The 24,056-nt window shown below is 43.4% G+C and overlaps 1 protein-coding gene across 2 annotated transcripts in view; it reads left to right on the forward strand.

Annotated features, from left to right (window-relative positions):
* LOC106578541 (partitioning defective 3 homolog) overlaps positions 1–24,056 on the forward strand; it is a 566,386-nt gene that overhangs the window by 58,722 nt on the left and 483,608 nt on the right. For both annotated transcript variants that reach the window (XM_014157480.2, XM_014157481.2), the window contains exon 2: positions 3,915–4,016. In XM_014157480.2, coding sequence (XP_014012955.1) covers positions 3,915–4,016 — 102 coding nt within the window. The remainder of the gene's footprint in view (positions 1–3,914; positions 4,017–24,056) is intronic.

The raw sequence follows: 24,056 nt of genomic DNA on the forward strand, positions 1-24,056 counted from the left end.
GGGCCCATAGGGAATAGGGTGCAATTTGGGACGCACCCATGACAAATGATCCTCGGGTTGACCATTTCCCACAGACTATCCTTGAGTTAACTCTACCCCCTGTCCTCTCAGACACTGTCATGCTTTACTGTAATATAAATGGTTCTTTTACAATGGAGGTCTTGCTTGTAGGTGGTGGCGGAATTTAAAAAAAGAAAAACACTGTCGCACTCTGCCATGGTCCTGCTGTCTGATGGAGAGATGGCGATGAACGTTCTATTTGAAGTCCAACTGGGGTGAATCACTGGGGTGAGTGGAGAAATAAGCGATGTCAAATGAATTCAAGTTGATGTAGGCCTACGGTGTTTTTTGTTCAGTTTTGGTGTATTGAAGTGTTAGTGTGTTCTGTGTTCAATTAAATGTACATTGAAGTGTTGGAGGGATCATTCTGTGGTTGTACCAGTTTGCATGTGTTTGTGCATCTGACTGTGTGTGTGCTCTCTCAGCATGTGTACCAGAGCTGTGCTCAGTTGATGTGGCCAGCTGTTTAGCCCTCGGGGGGCAGGTCACACTGGGGTAATACAAGGGGACAGAGTGTCCTATGGCCAGGGGAGGTGAGGGAGTGTGACAGAGTGTTCCATGGCCACAGGGGGACAGAAGGGCACAGTGTCTGCACCCCAAAAGGCACACTATCCCTATAAGTGTACTACTTTGACCAAAGCCTTATGAGCCCTGGTCAAAAGTAGTGCACTGTAGGAGAAAAGGGTTCCATTTGGAATGGGCTTTGTGTGTCCCATTATGTTCCCTCAACCCCTCTATGGTCATGGGACATATCCCTGTATCCCCTCTATGTCCCTAAGTGTTTCACGCACACAGAAGGGTTACAGGGCAGCAGACTGGGCCATCGGCTCAGTACAGCCCACCAGGGTTGTCAGCTGGGACAGGGCCAGTGTGTCCTGACCTCCTCGGAGGTCAATAAAAATCGACCTAATCTAATCTAGCTGTACAGTAGCATGAATATCCTAGGCTACATGCTCCATCGCTTGGCACTGATATTAATTAAGGCTGTGTCCCAAATGTCACCCTATTCCCTAATGTAGGGCCCATAGGACTTTGGTTAAAAGTAGTGCACTATATAGGGAATAGGGTTCCATTTGGGACATAACCTAAGCTTTTGATCCATTATGGGGATTTATTGATCTCCAATCCCTGTAACTTGGCTGCTTGTCCGATTTCACTGAGGGAGATCTGGAAGTAGACCCATGTCAGAAATTTGTTGTGATATTTGCTGTTTCTTGTAGTGGGTTTGTGGTCTGAAATGGCTTCCAGATTCCACACTAATTTTCTCTCATGTCTTGGTTTTCTGTGTAATTGTTACATCTGTATTTTAGTGTTATGATTTTTGTTCGTATGACAATAAAATAACATTACTGCTAAAATACTACTGTGGTTGAGCTGGTTTTGAATATACATTTCTATTACTTTTCTTTGTCCTACCATTTTTGCCTCACAAAAGTCAATTCTAAAGTGTATTATGAATATCATTTGATATTCAAGACCATCTATTGTAATAAACGTATTTATAGTAACTCCCATCTTTTTCTCTGGTGTCAGAACTACAGGGGGAATTCTTGTACCCCTTATAATAACCACAAATAGAAGGAAAAGACCACACAATTATTCCCCGTTTGACTTTGGAAGCTCTTGGCCTGGCGTACCACTCTGTTTACAATTTACAGAAAGGGTCCAGAAATGTGCATGAAGGCATCAAACCCACAGACTCTATTCGGTAGTGTGGAGGGGAAAACATTAGGGAAGGCCAGCTTGTTAGTTTGTCCGTCTATCTGTCTGTCTGTCTCTGTGTGTATGTGTGTGCATTTAAAGCCCAGTAGTCAGTCAGCCATCCCCAGAGGTTATCCTAATAAGGATATGAAGGAAACGAGCTGAGCTGAGATGTTTGGCTTAACTTCTGACCTGTGTGGTCTACACTTCACTACCTGTGTGCTATGAGGGTTAGGGGGGTGGACTGCTTTTCTTCACCTTGCTTCACCTTTTAGTTTTGCTCAAAGCTGGAAAAGCAGGCATTTCTTATCAGATGAATGTCTGTGTATCTGTCTGTATATCTGGCCTAAAGCCCTGCCATGGCTTTGCACACTTATCTAAATACATGGGTGGGAGACGGATTACATCATTTTATATTGCAATGCCAGTCTGTGACGGCGACAGGCGTGCATGCGCTTAAGTCCAAGCCCCACTCTCCCTTTACTTGAGCTAAAGACAAGTCCTGGAACTATTGCGACTACTTAAGTATTTTTTAACCGCCTGCTTTGGGCTAGATGTGTCAATGTGTAGCTCATACATGGATAATCTGTCAACAGAACTTATGTTTTACCTCAATTAGCCATAAAATCCTTAGTTTGTAAGCAACTGTTTTCTGGAAGCTGTGTGCTGATATTTTGAGCACTGCAAGCTTGGCCCACTTGGGCCACCCCCCTAACAATTTGAGTTGTAGCCTATGAGCTTCAGCCCCTCGGTATTTGAGTGACAGCTAGCAAGATGCACATTGATAAGTTGCACAGTGAAAGAAGATGGCACAGCATTATCCAATGAGGTTGCAGGGCGGGCCCAATGGCCCAGTGCCACAACAGTGAGCGAGATGTTTGTAACCTTCAGCTTGTATTTCCACCAGTTCACTGGTTATGTGTACCCAATGGTTTTGCCCAGCAACGTGGAATTTGTGGGAAGTAGCTCAAGCAAGGTATTTCTACCGAGCTTTGCCAATGTTTGGTAATCTTTGTTTATGAAAGCGTCCATGCGTTTAGGCTGTCTGTGATGTTACAGGGCATGTAGGCTGATTCTAGGCCAGATTGGATTGATTGAAAGGTTTGATTTTGGTTTCACAACCAGTTTATTTCTGTAAAGCGTTTGTTTTGTAAGTCATTTTTGTATATATTGCCAACATTATTATTGATCCTAAATACTGCTACCATCACTAGCCTATCCTCATTTTGTGAATAAAACCGCTCTTTTGAACCTTATCCTTTGCCTCCTATCTGCCAACCGCTACTTTTTCACACGGTCTAATATCTACCCCCCCCCCCAAATTCAGCTCTCTTCCTGCAGAAAAGGTCATGGTCCAGAGAGAACCAAATCAACCTCAACCTGTTACCTGCCTAGAACTCTCTCTGTGTTGCCTAAGTCTTAGCTAATGCTGCCTCTCTCTTTCCATCTCCCGCTCCATCTACCTTATTTCAATCTAGTCTAAAATAACCGTCTCACCTCTTCTCTCTAAGATAAGCCATGTCTCTTCTCTCTAAGATAAGCCATGTCTCTTCTCTCTAAAATAAGCCATATCTCTTCTCTCTAAGATAAGCCATATCTCTTCTCTCTAAGATAAGCCATGTCTCTTCTCTCTAAAATAAGCCATGTCACTTCTCTCTAAAATAAGCCATGTCTCGTTTCTCTTCTCTCTAAAATAAGCCATGTCTCGTTTCTCTTCTCTCTAAGATAAGCCATGTCTTACCTCTTCTCTCTAAAATAAGCCATGTCTCGTTTCTCTTCTATCTAAAATAAGCCATGTCTCGTTTCTCTTCTCTCTAAGATAAGCCATGTCTTACCTCTTCTCTCTAAGATAAGCCATGTCTTACCTCTTCTCTCTAAAATAAGCCATCTCTTACCTCTTCGCTCTAAAATAAGCCACGTCTTACCTCTTCTCTCTAAAATAAGCCACGTCTCACCTCTTCTCTCTAAGATAAGCCACGTCTCATCTCTTCTCTCTAAAATAAGCCATGTCTCACCTCTTCTCTCTAAGATAAGCCATGTTTTACCTCTTCTCTCTAAAATAATCCATGTCTCACCTCTCTTCTCTAAAATAAGCCGTCTCCACTCTCTTCTCTCTAAGATAATCCATGTCTCTTCTCTCTCCCTCCCTCTAGGATCCTGGCTACTGGCTACAGGTGCACAGGTTGGAGCATGGGGACGGAGGCATACTGGATCTGGACGACACACTGTGTGATGTGGCCGATGATAAAGACAGGGTGAGTCACGCTGTGGTCAGTGGGCTTGATACACCTCAGGAAGCTATTTGAGCTATTTCAGGGTAAAATCATTTGCTGAGATGTCCTTCCTGCTTTGCATATACCCATGTGATGATGCATGTTGTGTTATAACTGGACCAATTCGTCTGCCACTTCCTGCTATGATCCCCAAAGTAGCAGCCAAGTGATGCCCAGGCTTACAATACTGGCAAATACTGAGGCATATTTCTCAGATGAATTCACAGGCCATTTCCTACCAGATGCTAGCTGTCTTATCTCCTCAAAATTGAGAACTGGAGAACAAAGTGAAAAAGAAAATGACAATGTCTAAAACTAGATATTTAAGTGTAAAAATAGATAACTAAATTACTTAAATGTGACACGCTGCTGCTGCTGCCTATGGTTGAATGACTAATGAACTCTATAAAACAGAGAAACAGTCTTTGTAAACTTTGAGTGGGCGTGGTTTTTGGCTGCACTGTCTATTTACGAGATCTTTTCACTTATGAAAATCTGCTTTCATATTTCTACTGAGAAGAATCATGAGCCCCCTGCCTGTCATAAGATGTCATTGCAGCCATACTTTATCTACAAACACGCTGCCGTATAATGGCATATGGACAATAGACGAACGCTGTTGACAGGGATTCAGTGGTTTATGTGGCTCACAAAAGGGCTTGGTTAGTTAGGTGCTGTGTTAGATTAGATTACTAAAGGCACGTTCACACTGCACTTAGCCAAGGGCTAAGTACCTCAAAGCACTGGGCTAAGGGAGATTTGAGCTTGGGGCTAAGCGAGTGTTCACACGTGCACATTCTAAAGTGGGCTAGCACCAACCTTAACCCAGGGGCTAGCCAATCAGAGTTCCTTTGATACCTAATTTGAATATTCTACACCAGAAAAGTTGGTTTCACCTAGCCGTACTTGTGTGAACACTGGCTAAGCTAGCCCAGGGCCAGTCTTAACCTGGGGCTAAGAACAATGCAGTGTGAAAAGGCCTTAATGTGTTGAATCAGAGTGATATCTGGTGTTATGCTACTATAGAACAGAGATAGAGAGAGCTTTAGTAATAGCAGTAGAGGTCATTCTAATCAGCTATAGTAAGGGATAGGATGGGAACATTTGAGAAAACACATTCTCCATTTACATTTTAGTCAAGCCAAATATTAGCCCAAGGCCGTTGGAGACTATTTCCTTCTTCTAGTACATCCAGACTACTGTAGTTTCCTCTGGCAAACTTTATTTGACTGCTGGCTGGTACAGCGTGTGTGTGGGTGCTTGCGTGTGTGTGTAGGTATGTGTATGTGTGGTTGCGTACATGTGTGTGGGTTCACTCTAGATTGAAAGCCAAACAGAGTGGGTAGAGAGACCATGCCACCTCCAGTTATGACGGTGGTGTTTCTTTAGACGTTGTGAACCAGAGCTGTGTGTTAATCTCCGGCCTGTAGGAAGTGCTGCTGTTTATGGGACAGTTTGTCAACCAGACAGGAGGTGGAGGTGTGTGTGTGTGTATCTGTGTGTGTGTGTGTGTGTGTGTGTGTGTGTGTGTGTGTGTGTGTGTGTGTGTGTGTGTGTGTGTGTGTGTGTTTGTGTGTGTGTGTTAGAGCGGTGGTCCGGATTCGTGAGCTGGTTTTTCCAGGTGGCATGCCATGCTTCTGTTTTCATCCCTCTCATATCAACACAGTCTGGTATTCAGGCCCTGGGTTCCGTGCTATTCCCCATCAAACTCCCCTGCACATGGACAGGAAATAGCAGTAGAGACAATACGAGTAGCTCTGTCCTTTAACATCAGTGACAGTACAGTACACTGCTATACCCAGAGAGCCATACATAACATCTTTTAGTCGTTTAGCAGATGCTCTTATCCAGAGTGACTGACAGTTAGTGCATTCAACTTAAGGTAGCTAGGTGGAACAAACACATATCACAGTCATTGTAAGTACATTTCATCTCAATAAAGTAGCTATCAGCAAAGTCAGAGCTTGTAAGGGGGAAAAATATAGAATGAATATATTTATATATACACATACACATACATACACACACACACACACACACACACACACACACACACACACACACACACACACACACACACACACACACACACACAGTCGGTTAGGACATCATTTTTCCAACAATTGTTTATAGCCAGATTAATTCACTGTATCACAATTCCAGTGGGTCAGAAGTTTACATACACTAAGTTGACTGTGCCTTTAAACAGATTGGAAAATTCCAGAAAATGATGTCATGGCTTTAGAAGCTTCTGATAGGCTAATTGACATAATTTGAGTCAATTGGAGGTGTACCTGTGGATGTATTTCAAGGCCTCTTTGCTTGACATCATGGGGAAATCAAAAGAAATCAGCCAAGAGCTCAGAAAAAAAAATGCATGAAGGTACCACGTTCATCTGTACAAACAATAGTACGCAAGTATAAACACCATGGGACCACGCAGCCGTCATACCGCTCAGGAAGGAGACGCGTTCTGTCTCCTAGAGATGAACGTACTTTGGTGCGAAAAGTGCAAATCAATCCCAGAACAGCAAAGGACCTTGTGAAGATGCTGGAGGAAACAGTTACAGGAGTATCTATATCAATAGTAAAACAAGTCCTATATCGACATAACCTGAAAGGCAGCTCAGCAAGGAAGAAGCCACTGCTCCAAAACCGCCATAAAAAAGCCAGACTACGGTTTGCAACGGGGACAAAGATCATACTTTTTGTAGAAATGTCCTCTGGTCAGATGAAACAAAAATAGAACTGTTTGGCCATAATGACCATCATTATGTTTGGAGGAAAAAGGGAGGGGCATGCAAGCTGAAGAACACCATCTCAACCGTGAAGCACGGGGGATGGCAGCATCATGTTGTGGGGGTGCTTTGTTGCAGGAGGGACTGGTGCACTTCACAAAATAGATGGCATCATGAGGAAGGAAAATTATGTGGATATGTTTTTATACAAAAAAAAATGTAAATCTTTATTTAACTAGGTAAGTCAGTTAAGAACAAAATCTTATTTTCAATGATGGCCTAGGAACAGTGGGTTAACTGCCTTGGATATATTGAAGCAACATCTCAAGACATCAGTCAGGAAGTTAAAGTTTGGTCGCAAATGGGTCTTCCAAATGGACAATGACCCCAAGCATACTTCCAAAGTTGTGACAAAATGGCTTAAGGACGACAAAGTCAAGGTATTGGAGTGGCCATCACAAAGCCCTTACCTCAATCCCATAGAAAATTTGTGGGCAGAACTGAAAAAGTGTGTGCGAGCAAGGAGGCCTACAAACCTGACTCCGTTACACCAGCTCTGTCAGGAGAAATGGGCCAAAATTCACCCAATTTATTGGGGGAAGCTTGTGGAAGGCTACCCGAAACATTTGACCCAAGTTAAACAATTTATAGGCAATGCTACCAAATACTAATTGAGTGTATGTAAACTTCTGAACCACTGGGAATGTGATGAAAGAAATAAAAGCTGAAATAAATCACTCTCTATTATTCTGACATTTCACATTCTTAAAATAAAGTGGTGATCCTAACTGACCTAAAACAGGGAATTCTTACTAGGATTAAATGTCAGGAATTGTGTGTGTGTGTGTGTGTGTGTGTGTATATATATATATATATATATATATATATATATATATATATATACACACCGTTGATATATATATAAAACGGTATATATATATATATATATTTACACACACACACACAGACACACACACACACACAGTTGAAGTCGGAAGCTTACATACACCTTAGCCAAATACATATAAACACCGTATATATAAACACCGGTGTTTATATGTATTTGGCTAAGGTGTATGTAAACTTCCGACTTCAACTGTGTGTGTGTGTGTGTGTGTGTGTGTGTGTGTGTGTGTGTGTGTGTATATATATATATATATATATATATATATATATATATATACTGGTCAAAAAAATAAAGGGAACACTTAAACAACACATCCTAGATCTGAATGAAAGAAATAATCTTATTAAATACTTTTTTCTTTACATAATTGAATGTGCTGACAACAAAATCACACAAAAATAATCAATGGAAATCCAATTTATCAACCCATGGAGGTCTGGATTTGGAGTCACACTCAAAATTAAAGTGGAAAACCACACTACAGGCTGATCCAACTTTGATGTAATGTCCTTAAAACAAGTCAAAATGAGGCTCAGTAGTGTGTGTGGCCTCCACGTGCCTGTATGACCTCCCTACAACGCCTGGGCATGCTCCTGATGAGGTGGCGGATGGTCTCCTGAGGGATCTCCTCCCAGACCTGGACTAAAACATCCGCCAACTCCTGGACAGTCTGTGGTGCAACGTGGCGTTGGTGGATGGAGCGAGACATGATGTCCCAGATGTGCTCAATTGGATTCAGGTCTGGGGAACAGGCGGGCCAGTCCATAGCATCAATGCCTTCCTCTTGCAGGAACTGCTGACACATTCCAGCCACATGAGGTCTAGCATTGTCTTGCATTAGGAGGAACCCAGGGCCAACCGCACCAGCATATGGTCTCACAAGGGGTCTGAGGATCTCATCTCGGTACCTAATGGCAGTCAGGCTACCTCTGGCGAGCACATGGAGGGCTGTGCGGCCCCCCAAAGAAATGCCACCCCACACCATGACTGACCCACCGCCAAACCGATCATGCTGGAGGATGTTGCAGGCAGCAGAACGTTCTCCACGGCGTCTCCAGACTCTGTCACGTCTGTCACATGCTCAGTGTGAACCTGCTTTCATCTGTGAAGAGCACAGGGCGCCAGTGGCAAATTTTCCAATCTTGGTGTTCTCTGGCAAATGCCAAACGTCCTGCACGGTGTTGGGCTGTAAGCACAACCCCCACCTGTGGACATCGGGCCCTCATACCACCCTCATGGAGTCTGTTTCTGAGCGTTTGAGCAGACACATGCACATTTGTGGCCTGCTGGAGGTCATTTTGCAGGGCTCTGGCAGTGCTCCTCCTGCTCCTCCTTGCACAAAGGCGGAGGTAGCGGTCCTGCTGCTGGGTTGTTGCCCTCCTACGGCCTCCTCCACATCTCCTGATGTACTGGCCTGTCTCCTGGTAGCGCCTCCATGCTCTGGACATTACGCTGACAGACACAGCAAACCTTCTTGCCACAGCTCGCATTGATGTGCCATCCTGGATGAGCTGCACTACCTGAGCTACTTGTGTGGGTTGTAGACTCCGTCTCATGCTACCACTAGAGTGAAAGCACCGCCAGCATTCAAAAGTGACCAAAACATCAGCCAGGAAGCATAGGAACTGAGAAGTAATTTCCACCTGTTGTCTATTTCATTTGCACAACAGCATGTGAAATGTATTGTCAATCAGTGTTGCTTCCTAAGTGGACAGTTTGATTTCACAGAAGTGTGATTGACTTGGAGTTACATTGTGTTGTTTAAGTGTTCCCTTTATTTTTTTGAGCAGTGTGTATATATATATATACACACCGTTGATATATATATATATAAAACGGTGTATATATATATATATATTTACACACACACACACACACACACACACAGTTGAAGTCGGAAGCTTACATACACCTTAGCCAAATACATATAAACACCGTTTTTCACAATTCCTGACATTAAAAAAAAAAAAATATATATATATTATATTATATTATATTTGAGATTCTTCAAAGTAGCCACCCTTTGCCTTGATGACAGCTTTGCACACTCTTGGCATTCTCTCAACCTGCGTCATAAAGTAGTCACCTGGAATGCATTTCAATTGACAGATGTGCCTTGTTAATTTGTGGAATTTCTTTCCTTAATGCGTTTGAGCCATTCAGTTGTGTTGTAACAAGGTAGGGGTGGTATACAGAAGATAGCCCTATTTGGTAAAAGACCAATTCCATATTATGGCAAGAACAGCTCAAATAAGCAAAGAGACATGGCACTCCATCATTACTTAATGACATGAAGGTCAGTCAGTCCGGAAAATTTCAAGAACTTTGAAAGTTTCTTCAAGTGCAGTCCCATAAACCATCAAGCACTATTATGAAACTGGCTCTCATGAGGACCGCCACAGGAAAGGAAGACCCAGAGTTTCCTCTGCTGCAGAGGACAATTTACTAGACATGCACCTCAGATTGCAGCCCAAATAAATGCTTCACAGAGTTCAAGTAACAGACACATCTCAGCATCAACTGTTCAGAGGAGACTGCGTGAATCAGGCCTTCATGGTCAAATTGCTGCAAAGAAACCACTACTAAAGGACATAAATAATAAGAAGAGACATGCTTGGACCAAGAAAAACGAGCTATGGACATTAGACCAGTGGAAATCTGTCCTTTAGTCTGATGAGTCCAGATTTGAGATTTTTGGTTCCAACCGCCGTGTCTTTGTGAGACACAGAGTAGGTGAACGGATGACTGTCCTTCAAGACTGTTGGAAAAGCATTCCAGGTGAAGCTGGTTGAGAGAATGCCAAGAGTGTGCAAAGCTGTCATCAAGGCAAAGGGTGGCTACTTTCAAGTATCTCAAACATAAAATATATTTTGATTTGTTTAACACTTTTTTTAGTTACTACATGATTCTATATGTGTTATTTCATAGTTTTGATGTCTTCACTATTATTCCTGTATGTAGAAAATAGTACAAATAAAGAAAAAAACCCTTGAATGAGTAGGTGTGTCCAAACTTTTGACTGGTACTATGTATGGCTGTGACAAGAGTATACCCTGCTGAGTTTAAAGACCATGAAAACAGTTTCTATGTAATGTTATATTTAGGATCCTATATATCTCGGCATGCATAAATGCAAGACAGTCCATCTGTCTGTCTGCATAACTGCACTGAGGCCATTGTCATGAGACTGACACATGCAGCACCTTTAAAAGCACTAGGTCTGTTCACAGTAGTGGCTGTACGTGTAATGCTATGCATATCCACTGTACTGTGTGTGCATTGTGCGTCCCAACTGGCACCAGATTCCCTACATAGTGAACTACTTTTGATCGGAGCCCTATTGGCCCTGGTCAAAAGTAGTGCACTATATATGGAAATGAGTGTAATTTGGGACTCTGCCTGTACGTGTTGCTGCTCGCCAGTGATTAATGAGCAGTTTAAAGCTAACAGCATTGTTTAAGGCCTATATGACCTCCAGACAGACTGACTGACTGACTTACTGACAGACAGGGTTGTGGAGCCGGTCAGCCCAGTCTTAAAAAAAAGTCTAGCCTGCTTCCTTCCGCTTCTTACACAATGTAATTTTGGTTTGACATCAAAACCAGTTTGGAGCACAACCACCTCTGCCTTGACAGTAGGAACAAACAGAGTATATTAGGTTGTCTATACTAAATGAAGATATGCTTTTTAGTGTACCTCTTTCTTTACATTCTTTACCTATAGCAGAATTGGAGTGCATCCCAAATGACACCCTAATCCCTATTTAGTGAACTACTTGACCAGGGCTCTGGTCTAAAGTAGTGCACTATTTAGAGAATAGAGTGCCATTTCAGACCTAGTTCTGGTTATCTTTCTAATCTGTGCTCCCGACCTTCGCTTCTCCAGCTTTCACAGGAAGTGTGATTGTAGTACAAGCAGGAAACTAATGCCAGTTGAGCGCAGCAGCGAGTGGCAATCCCTTCATCTTAGTGTGGGTGTGGGTGTGGGTGTGTCAAATCAAAGTTTATTGGTCGCATAGACTGTTTTGCAGATGTTATCCCAGGTGCAGCGAAGGCTTTTTTTCCCCTAGCGCCAACAATGCAGCAATATCTGGCAATACAATAACTACACACATAATCCAACAGTTAATAATCCAACAAAAAGAACAAGTTAAGATGTATCAAAACGTCAGAATCCGGAATATAAATATATATGTATCTGAATGGTGTGTAAATGCAGTGTGGACAGTATATGAATAGATAAGTAGTTATATAGGATGAGCCATGACTAGAACACAGTATATACATATTTAGTGGGTAAAACAGTAGGTCAAATTATTAGTACCGGGTGGTAGCCGACTAGTGACAGTCTCTAAGGTGAAGGGTAGCGTACCGGGTGGTAGCCGACTAGTGACAGTCTCTAAGGTGAAGGGTAGCGTACCGGGTGGTAGCCGGCAAGTGACAGTCTCTAAGGTGAAGGGTTATCGTACCGGGTGGTAGCCGGCTAGTGACAGTCTCTAAGGTGAAGGGTAGAGTACCGGGTGGTAGCCGGCTAGTGACAGTCTCTAAGGTGAAGGGTAGCGTACCGGGTGGTAGCCGACTAGTGACAGTCTCTAAGGTGAAGTGTAGAGTACCGGGTGGTAGCCGGCTAGTGACAGTCTCTAAGGTGAAGGGTAGTTTACCGGGTGGTAGCCGGCTAGTGACAGTCTCTAAGGTGAAGGGTAGCGTACCGGGTGGTAGCCGGCTAGTGACAGTCTCTAAGGTGATGGGTAGTTTACCGGGTGGTAGCCGGCTAGTGACAGTCTCTAAGGTGAAGGGTAGCGTACCGGGTGGTAGCCAGCTAGTGACAGTCTCGAAGGTGAAGGGTAGAGTACCGGGTGGTAGCCGGCTAGTGACAGTCTCTAAGGTGAAGGGTAGTTTACCGGGTGGTAGCCGGCTAGTGACAGTCTCTAAGGTGAAGGGTAGTTTACCGGGTAGTAGCCGGCTAGTGACAGTCTCTAAGGTGAAGGGTAGTTTACCGGGTGGTAGCCGGCTAGTGACAGTCTCTAAGGTGAAGGGTAGAGTACCGGGTGGTAGCCGGCTAGTGACAGTCTCTAATGTGAAGGGTAGTTTACCGGGTGGTAGCCAGCTAGTGACAGTCTCTAAGGTGAAGGGTAGTTTACCGGGTGGTAGCCGGCTAGTGACAGTCTCTAAGGTGAAGGGTAGCGTACCGGGTGGTAGCCGGCTAGTGACAGTCTCTAAGGTGAAGGGTAGTTTACCGGGTGGTAGCCGGCTAGTGACAGTCTCTAAGGTGAAGGGTAGAGTACTGGGTGGTAGCCGGCTAGTGACAGTCTCTAAGGTGAAGGGTAGTTTACCGGGTGGTAGCCGGCTAGTAACAGTGACTAAGGTTCAGGGCAGGGTACTGGACGGAGGCCAACTAGCGGTGACTATTTAACTGATGGCCTGGAGATAGAAGCTGTTTTTCAATCTCAGTCCCAGCTTTGATGCACCTCTACTGTCTCCAACTTCTAGATTGTAGTGTGGTGAATAGGCCGTTGCTTGGCTGAGGTCCTTGATCATCTTCTTGGCCTTCCTGTGACACCGGGTGTAGGTGTCCTGGAGGGCAGGCATTGTGACCCCGATGACGCGTTGGGCTGACTGCACCACCCTCTGGAGAGCCTTGTGGTTGCGGATGGTGCCGTTGCCATACCAGGCGGTGATACAGCATGACAGAATGCGTGTGTCTGCGCCTGGGCGTGTGCGCGTTCGCGGAGACTTAAGTGCAATATAGTCGTGCTGCCTGGAACATAGCCCTGTTGAGAATGCCCTGGCCCATACTATGCACCGGGGAAGGCCACTGTTTAAGAGAGGCAGGGAGAGACTCAACCCCCCCCTAACAGGGTTGTCTGTCCCTGGGGTAAAGGAGGAAGGTATATACCCTGTCAAGGCTGGTTAAAGGCTGTCTTTATATTCAACAGTGGTTGATTTGCATTGGTCATACAGTAGGTGTTCCTGACTAGAGTCAGGTCTGTAAGGGAGGGTAGTTCAGGATAGGCACACTCCCTTGACAGGCATCTGTAACGGTTTAAATACTCAGGAGTGTGTTTGTAGGGTCTGCTTGTGACTGTGGTGCAGCAGTAACAGTACCATCCATTCAGCTAGTCAATTATGTCACATGGACTTGAGGACATTTAAAGTGACTTGGCCCTTCAATTTGTCATAATGGATTTGGAAGACAGTCAGTGTGTGCGAACACGCTCCGTTTGTTGGTTGGCCTGTAGGTGTGTTAATGTGGCTTGCCCCATGATGTGGTTTCATGGTCTGTACACTGTGTGTGTGTGTTCTCTGGTGTTATATGAGCGTGGTAAAACACCCGTGTCATGTTATAGTCTTCACATAAGGCGTTTGCACTCCGGTAGCTGGAATCACGTTTCCATAGTTAGTCATTGTGAAAGACCCACTCTCCTCTTTCCTCTATCTGCTCTGCCTATCCCTCCATCCCTCCTTCTTTCTCTCCCGCCACATCTCTCCTCTCCTCTCTCTCTTTGTCTTTCTTTCTCTCTTTCTGTCTCTCTCCCTCTTCCCCCCGCCTCTCTCTCTCTCTCCCTGGGCAGGGAGTGGGTGATGACCTCATTTGTTCCACGCATCTGCTTATATTCACCTCTCTCTCTCTCTCTCTCTTTAATAGAAACAGTATGCCAGCCGAAGCAGCCCAGCCAGGGCCCCCAACAGGCTAACAGACCTGAAGAGAGACTTCCTTGTAGTTATTTTAGGCTTGTGTCCCAAATGGCACTCGATTTCTTATATAGTGCACTACTTTTGACCAGGGGCCATAGGGCTCTGGTAAAAAGTAGTGCACTATATAGGGAATAGGGTGCCATTTGGGACACTATCTTATATGATCATTATATTGATTTCATCAGGAGTAATGGTTGTCATGGCTATGTACTATGTGAAGCTGCAGCTGGTCAGTCATTTTTCTCCCAGCTATAGAGCGATAGATGAAATGCATGGGGTTGAATTTGATCTTAATGGTAGTTATTTGGCGTAGCTAGTGGTGGAGTAATGTCCACATGTGCATGCCCACTCTCTCTGTGTATTTCACATCGGTACTGTAGGATTCAATGTTGTGGGTTTGCTAAGGATTGTCAGACCCAATCTTGTGCTCTTTGCGCTCAAACAATCAGGACTAATTACCAAACACTGTAGCAGACAGACGGTGTCGTGAAAGAATCCTTTTAAGACTAATTTAGCTAACCTTGAGTGAAACAACCAACAAACCTTTATGGCTCAGTCACCATGGGAACCAGGGAGAAGCTGAGCACTATGTGTGTTGATGTTGTGTCCCAAATGGCAGCCAATTCCTGATTTAAGTGCAGTAGTTCTGACCAGGGCCAATAGGACTTTGGTCAACAGTAGTGTACTGTATAGGGAATAGGTTGCCATCTGGAATGCAGACTCAGTGAATGGACAGTGACAAAAAGCTGTTATTTGCAAGGGTGTTGTTGCATATGGAACACTATCAGAGTTGAATGGTAGAGGAGGTCATGAGCGCTTCAGTGCGTCTCTTACCGTTGAACGTGTTGAGTCCACACCCTGCCAATCCATTTGAATAGGAGGAGTGTGAAGCTTGGCCAGCATTCAGGTCCGTTTCAGAAACTCAGCCCTGATTGATAGCACGTTATACATCTAGGTGCTGGAACATGTCCGTCTAGCTGTGGTTGGCTCAAGTCTGCTGCCCAGACCAGCAGTCCAAAGGCCTGTAGACATTCCATGCAGTGTGTGTCCAGGAGTGTATGGACATGGTTGTCGAGTATTTTAGACTACAGCAGATTTTGTGCAGGGAGCTTTTTGTGCAGTTCTGTCTTTCAGTCTCTGATAGTCTCACATTGATTTCTTTCTCTCTCGTGCGCGCGCACACTCAGGTTAGTCACATCGCATACAGAAAGGCTTTGAACATGTCACAGCACTGAGTTAAGGAGAAGGCAGAAACAGGATTTGTCACCCCATTGCCTCGTCAAGTGGCCATTATGGGTAGTCGTGGTAACACTCTGTTACTGGTGCTTGAGACAGAACAATCTCAGGATCTTCCCTACGTGGTCTTGATGATTGGTGGATCAAGTAGCGCCATTACTGCTGATAGTTGTATGTCCCTAATGGCACCCCATTCCCTTTGTAGTGCACTACGGGCCAAGGTCAAAATTAGTGCACTGTATAGCGAATAGAGTCCCATTTAGTATTTCTTTGTAACACCCATTTTCTATGAGCAAATAAATGACCATTGCACTGTCTGGGATGTCTACACAAAAACAAGTATGGGTAATATACTGTACCATGCAATGTGGTTAGGGTTAGTGGCTGCACGTGTGTTTGGTCCAGAGCATGGATGATCTATGTGTCAGGTCTGTGAAATATTCAATCTGCTACCATTCCCCTCAGAACCACATGTAACATCTTTAAGATATACAGTAGGAGTCAGTTTGGGCACACCTACTCATTCAAGGGTTTTTCTTTATTTTGACTATTTTCTACATTGTAGAATAATAAAGCCATCTAATAACTCATGGAATCATGTAGTAACCCAAAAAGTGTTAAACAAATCAAAATATATTTATATTTGCGATTCTTCAATGTAGCCACCCTTTGCCTTGATGACAGCTTTGCACACTCTTGACATTCTCTCAACCAGCTTCACCTGGAATGCTTTTCCAACAGTCTTGAAGGAGTTCCCACATATGCTGTGCACTTGTTGGCTGCTTTTCCTTCACTCTGCATTCCAACTCATCCAAAACCATCTCAATTGGGTTAAGGTCGGGTGATTGTGGAGACAAGGTCATCTGATGCAGCACTCCATCACTCTCCTTCTTGGTCAAATAGCCCTTACACAGCCTGGAGGTGTGCTTTGGGCCATTGTCCTGTTGAAAAACAAATGATAGATAGCTGTAAAGATGGTCCGATACCAAGCCTTTTGGGCTTGTTTCCTGTCAATAATGACATGTCTCTGCCCCCTAGTGGTCGGTATATGTTAGTGCCGCTAAATGTGTTTAGCAGCCGTTTTTATGCAGTCTATTCTGGCAGCTCATTTGAAAGTATTCAAATTCTCTTACACCTGCTAACGTCAGTTGTGTGTTGAATGAAAAACAAAGCTGCTTGACTATAACACCATAGAAAATGTGTGGACATTGTATCATATGTTTAGTGTTCATTGCGTTGAATTTTGAATAGTTTAATCACACAGTATGTCAGTATACTGTTAAAATATAAATTCTTCTTTTTATTTTAGTTCCACAGAATATATTTTAGCATTTTCACCTTTGGAATGAGACGAGTTCAGTTGGTGGTGTGTGCCAGACAGTGTGTCTGTGTCTCTCTCCCCATCCATAACCCACAGGCTAATGTTTGTGTGTGTGTGTGTGTAAGGACATTCGGGGAGGTCCCTGGTAGAAGGTGGTTCTCCACACTGTAATAAAATAAAATACGGCCCTCTGGGTAGACTTCTGAGGTAGCAGCCAGACTGTTGGGCGACTGGCTCCATCATGACCTTATGGGTGCTTTATTAACTCACGTCACTTTGGTAACACTTTGTGACAGTCGCTGCACTGTAAAATTTATTTTTTTAAATCCAGTTTTTACAGTACAAATCCAGTTTTTACTGGCAGCCATTTACCTGTAAGTTACTGTAAAAAAAGGTACAGTATATTACCGTAAATTCCAAACAAACTTTGGTTTAACAGTATATTACTATAAATGTTATTCAAATGTCCTCTTAGTGTTAAACAAACGTTTATTTGGACATTTTTTTTTGCACTTCCTCAACTAAAAAAGAGCACTACACCACTGGTTGACAGGGCCTGGGAGAGAAGTAAATATAAGAGAGGTGAAAGACCAGCTTTGTACAGGGGGACTATGTGTCTGTCTACAGACACACACCACATGACTTAATGATGACAAGGTCCAAAGGAAACTCCAAGGGCTACTAACGCAAAAGCTCATTACTGTAGATTCCGCTGAGTAAGGTCTTTCCGTGTTGTCGTGTTGTGTTATCCATGTCAGGTGCATCGTGGTTCAGTCGCTATGTCCCAATTATCTCTCCTTTCCTCCTAAAGTGTGCACTTGTTCACTCAGTTCCCTTTAATGATTTGAAAGGACATGACTGGTATAAGAAATATGGTGTAAACTCCCACTAGCCGACGTGGACGTCGATTAAGGCACCCTTCACACCTCTCTGATTCAGAGGGGTTGTGTTAAATGCGGAAGACACATTTCAGTTGAATGCATTGTTGTACAATTGACTAGGTACCCCCCTTTCCTTTCCTTACCTTCAACAATCGAATGCTTTTAGATTGAAGGGAAGTCTTGAACAAATGCACACTTCAGGAGAAAGGAGATGATATTGCGATGCATTCCTCAGTGGGCACTGCAGTTGTGCTTTCAAACCACTTGGGAGCACTCAAGTCCATATTTATGCTGTGTGTCCCATTTATCCTATACAGCTGTGACTGGTTTGGCTGTCTGTTTATGTTAGTTAATGATGATGATCTGGGCATCCCTGGATCAGAGCAGGCTGGGTAACTTGGACAAGGCATCCCACCTGAGTGTATCTCCATGGTAACAGTGTTCTGGTGCCAAGGCAGCACCTGTGTTGAGTAGAGATCAAGCCGGGAGGTAAATTAGGCGATTCTTAAGCAGGGTCCCCAACAGCTGCCCCCCACTACACTACACTAGGCTACAGAGACGGGCCCGGGGAGCATGGGAAATCAAAGACTAACGGCACTGGTGGGCACTCTGCATTTGCGTGTGCCAGAGCAATTTCCTTCGTTGGCAAAGGTTAAAAGCTTCTCTGTTGTCTCCAGTTGTCTCTCACCATCTCTATTCGCCCTCTCTCTTCCTCTCCCTCTTATCTCTTTCTTCCTTTTTCCCTCTCTTCTAATACATTTTTAGCATGCATTTTCTCTCTCTTCCTCTCCCTGTCCCTTCCCCCTTCTCTCTCTACTCTTCTAATACATTTTTAGCATGCATTTGCCTAAATGGAATAGGGTGCCATTTGGGAAGGAACCAGGGAGAGCTGTCCTCTAGAGCAGGATTGGGAGGTCTAGGAGAAGTACGCTAACTTCATTTGTCACTTAATCAATGACTCTCGCTGACTTGAATCAATGACCGGAGCTCCACCAAGAGAGTCAATACGTGACCTCACCCAACTCTCCCTCCCTTTTAACTCTTCTTCCCTTACTGTGAGAGAGTTTCTCTGTGTGTGTCTGTACTCATTCACTTTAGCCAACTCCTCTGATTATCTGTCTGTCACATACAGATCTGGGACCACAAACGAATAGCGAAATCACATAGAAAACGAAAAAAAAAACGAATTGCCAAGACGGGAAAATCCAGCTCATAAAGTTATACAAGCATAGCTAGTAACTACCAACATGTAATTTTCGGTGTGTGGACATTTACAAGCGAACAAGAGAAATTTGCAAATGGACAAAGTTGTGATGCATCCTTTTCTGAAGGAAGAGCAGCATGTGTAAACACAGCAGATGGGAGAATTAAAAAAAACTGTAGTAGGAAGCACAGGGAATAAATGGCAGCTTTACAGATTACTCATCCAGAGCTCTTTGACTTCTTACAGAAAGCCATTAGAAGATATCTGATGGCAAACATTTACATGCAAGTGTAACTTCATCACCTCATGTGCACAGCACATCAGTGACTCGCCGGTAGATACAGAATGCTATGGACTCACCAGCTCGCATTCTCCCATTGTGCTATTAAAAACAAACATGTGACTGGCTTAACTGTTCTGGGGAACTAATGTAAAAATGTAATTTTTTGAAAAAAATGGAAAAAACTTCAAAGAAATCGTTTTGAAAACCGTTCTGTGTTTTTTACTCCGGTATACTGTATATGCGGTATACCGCCCAAGCCTAGAGACAGTGATAGTGATGAATATAAGCCTGGAGAAGAAGAACCAGGAGCACTGGGAGACTGAAGGAGAGAGCGCGTGTGTTTGTATCAGAGTTTTGATGGGTAGTCTCTGTACAGAGGAAACCCACTCCTGGTTCTGTATTCTGTATTCACAACATGATGGTTGTGTCCCAAATGGCACCCTAGTCCCTATAGAGTGCACTAGGACCCATTGGGCTCTGATCAGAAGTAGTGCGCTATGTAGGGAATAGGGTGTCATCTGAGACTGAGTCATCTGGATCTTCTTCCGGGGGAGGGGGGCGACGACATAACATACATTTTTAACTGCAAATTAACCGCAAGAAGCCCAAACAGATTAGGGCTGACCCCAATTGATTGTTAGGCGGTTGGTTGACCAAGATTGTTTAGTCGAGCAGTAGCAAATATTTATATTTATTTGCGCCCATCTCAGTGAACTAATCCATTGCGGAGGCCTAGACTAAAAGCCAATTTATGCTTGATCCTAAAATGTAGTCGGAGGATCCATATGGAGGGTGTGGCGCAATTGCGGAGTCTCCAGAGGCATGCAGAGTCCAAATCAAGTCCAAATACATCCTGTATAAACACAAACTCACTTCCTTGACAAAAGCTCTGCACTGCTCCGCGAAGCGTAAGAGGTATGAATGCCCTGACTTCTGCTGAGGACGTATCAACGTAAATGCTGCATGGCCAATGCAGATGTCGGCTTGACCATGCACCCAGATGCACAATGCACTCTCTCCAGAATGCGCGCTCTCCCGCCAATTTGTGCACATTCATTGTTTCATAACTTCATTGTGTGAATTGTTTGGGTTTGATTGTTAGTGTATATCAATTCCCCATTACATATATTACCAGTAGTAGATTTACCGTTAATTCCTATCATTTCTAATCTACAATGTTTGTTACTTTGGTTATGGTAATTTATTTTAATGCATTCAATATTATTATTCCAGTCTTTCCGTTCGCATTGTCAGAGTGGACACATTGTTTGCAGAGCGCACAAGCTATGCTACACTTGTGAGAAACAAGTTTTGGTTTATTTAATTCCATTTACGAGTTCTGTCAATTTAGTTATTGTCTTTTGTTTGGAGTGCTCCTGTTAATGTTGAGAAAGGACACGCACGAATGGAAGTAGGCTTACACGGAACCCAAACCGGCTGCGCACGTGCGGCATCGTGCATAAATGTATTTTGTCCCCCCCCCACACTAAACGCGATCACAACACACAGGTTAAAATATCAAAACAAACTCTGAACCAATTATATTAATTTGGGGACAGGTCAAAAAGCATTAAAAAAATGTATGGCAATTTAGCTAGTTAGCTTGCACTTCTAGCTAATTTGTCCTCTTTAGCTAGCCTGCTGTTGCTAGCTAATTTTTCCTGGGATATAAACATTGAGTTGTTATTTTACCTGAAATGCACAAGGTCCTCTACTCCACCAATTAATCCACACATAAAATGGTAAACCCAAATCGTTTCTAGTCATCTCTCTTCCTTCCAGGCCTTTTCTTCTCTTGACTTTATATTTCGATTGGCAACTTTCATAAATTAGGTGCATTACCGCCACTGACCTGGTTTATCTTCAGTCACCCACGTGGGTATAACCAATGAGGAGATGGCACATGGGTACCTGCTTCTATAAACCAATGAGGAGATGGAAGAGGCAGGACTTGCAGCGCGATCTGCGTCAGAAATAGAACTGATTTCTATTTTAGCCCTTGGCAACGTAGACGCTCGTTGGCGCGCACGAGCAGTGTGGATGCAATAACTGAATAACATAGATTTAAAAATGTATTTTGCAACGCGAGCGGTGTGGTCAGCCTGTTATAGGCTACCTGGCCTGCGCGCAAATGTAGGCATGTAGATGCACCCATTTGGGGGTGTGATAGTATTTCTGCTTGGCTTAATGCACCACCACTAATGACCTGTGGAGCTTCTCAAAGTAATGTTTTCTTCACCTCAAACAGCAAGCAAACAAAGTATGTTTTTACTTCCGTTGAGAATGACAATAGTTCCTTAATGTATTTGAAAAATCTTTCCGGCTCTCTCCCTTTCGATAACCACTCAGCGTGAAAGTGAAAAATGTCATGCTCTGATCCAGTGGAAACGTCATGAAAATAGTCTTCTTATCAGTGCTTGACTTGGACTGAAATAGGTTCCGGTACTCATTTTGGGTGCTGGTACTGTTTACATTTAGGTGCAACAGCTCCACAATACATTTGAGCTAATATTCTATAAGAGGAACAGGTGCTCAAGCAGTAGAAAATTTGAGGTGCCAGTACTCAGCTCCGGTGAACTCCTGCCCAAGTCAAACACTGCTTCTTATCCCTAGGCTATTTTTGCGTAGTTGGCAATGGCAATAGAAGTTACTTTTTAGGTTTGTATCATTTTCATTTAGATTGGGATAGAATATTGATTAAACACATGACAATGAATTTGAGATATGTAGACGTTATTATGAATTAAATGAAACTGTTTCACGAAAATGTGCATATGAAAACCATAACTGGCACGCAGATGGGTAGAAATGGTAAGATAAATTGGCATTTCACATGAGAAAGGTTGCCGACTCCTCGTGTAGCCTATTACCGGTAACTTCAGGAGAGTAATGGCAGAATCTGTTTAGCCAGCGGGAGGAGGATTTTTGGCAATTTCTCGCATGGAATAGCCTTCATTTCTCAGAACAAGAATAGACTGACGAGTTTCAGAAGAAAGATCTTTGTTTCTAGCTATTTTGAGCCTGTAATTGAACCCACAAATGCTGATGCTCCAGATACTCAACTAGTCTAAAGAAGGCCAGTTTTATTACTTCTTTAATCAAAACAAGAGTTTTCAGCTGTGCTAACATAATTGCAAAAATGTTTTCTAATGATCAATTAGCCTTTTAAAATGTTAAACTTGGATTAGCTAATACTTCGTGCCATTGGAACACAGGAGTGATGGTTGCTGATAATACGCCTCTGTACACCTATGAAGATATTACATAAAAATTCTGCCATTTCCAGCTACAATAGTCATTTACAACATGAACAATGTCTACACTGTGTTTCTGATCAATGTGATGTGATTTTAATGGACAAAAAAATGTGCACTTCTTTCAAAAACAAGGACATTTTAAGTGACCCCAAACTTTTGAACGGTAGTTTAGGTTGTGTTTATATATGGGGAAAAAAACACTTTTATTTCTAGCAATCGATTGGTCGAAAGAACAGACGACTTTCGGTCGGCCAAGATTTAGGGGACAACCCTAAAACAGATCATGCTTAACTGAAACATACTTGAAACCTTGCTTACATTTGTATACGATCACATTTTTCTCTCTATTATGCCTGTGAATACTTGAACAGATTTCTTAAATTCAAATCACTTGGAGCTGATTTCCTGGTGTTTTCAGTCTATTATGTACAACTTGGGGGGCCAAATAAAAAACTGGCTACCAGTTGGGGAATCCTGCTTTTGCAGCTCAGGGAGGAGAAGAGACAATACCAGAGTCACCTGGAGGAAGACAATGAGATAGAACAGACTTAGTTTGCTAGGTTGAGACACTATAGCAGAGTTATCCATTACAAAGTTATCCACTCAGTGTCCTGAAAGAGGACAATAACAGAGTTATCCACTCAAGTGTCCTGAAAGAGGACAATAACAGAGTTATCCACTCAAGTGTCCTGAAAGAGGACAATAACAGAGTTATCCACTCAAGTGTCCTGAAAGAGGACAATAACAGAGTTATCCACTCAAGTGTCCTGAAAGAGGACAATAACAGAGTTATCCACTCAAGTGTCCTGAAAGAGGACAATAACAGAGTTATCCACTCAGTGTCCTGAAAGAGGACAATAACAGAGTTATCCTCTCAAGTGTCCTGAAAGAGGACAATAACAGAGTTATCGACTCAAGTGTCCTGAAAGAGGACAATAACAGAGTTATCCACTCAAGTGTCCTGAAAGAGGACAATAAAAGAGTTATCCACTCAAGTGTCCTGAAAGAGGACAATGTTGACGCAATCATAGGACATTATTCGGATTCTACTCATACAGTATGTGGCAAGTCGCCTCTCTCTCCCTCTCTCCTCTCTCTCCTCTCTCTCTCAGACTAAAAACATTATTTTGCTGCTGGAGCCCGATAATCATATTTAGGCAGTTTGATTCGTTCACACACACAGCGGCATTATGTTTCCTTGTAAGGAAATATTGGAACAATGCATTTAGTTGTAGAACCCACAGATGAAGTTGCAAACCAGACCACGTTTAATGGTGTTTTCAGACACAAACAGAACTGTCCCACCAGGGAACCATATGGTATCTCTTCTTCTTTTAGACTGTCTGCAGCTAAAATACACTCTTCGCTTTTGCCAGGAGGGCTTGTGTTTTTAGGAACATTGTTTTAAAATCAGGTCAAGTCACTGGGCTTTCCTTTCAGGGGGAACTCAAAAGATTTGGGCATGTAGGTGGTTATGATGTGCCTAGCATGACAGCTTGC

This window comes from Salmo salar, chromosome ssa19, assembly GCF_905237065.1.
Source record: "Salmo salar chromosome ssa19, Ssal_v3.1, whole genome shotgun sequence".
In the NCBI taxonomy this organism is placed as follows: Eukaryota; Metazoa; Chordata; class Actinopteri; order Salmoniformes; family Salmonidae; genus Salmo; species Salmo salar.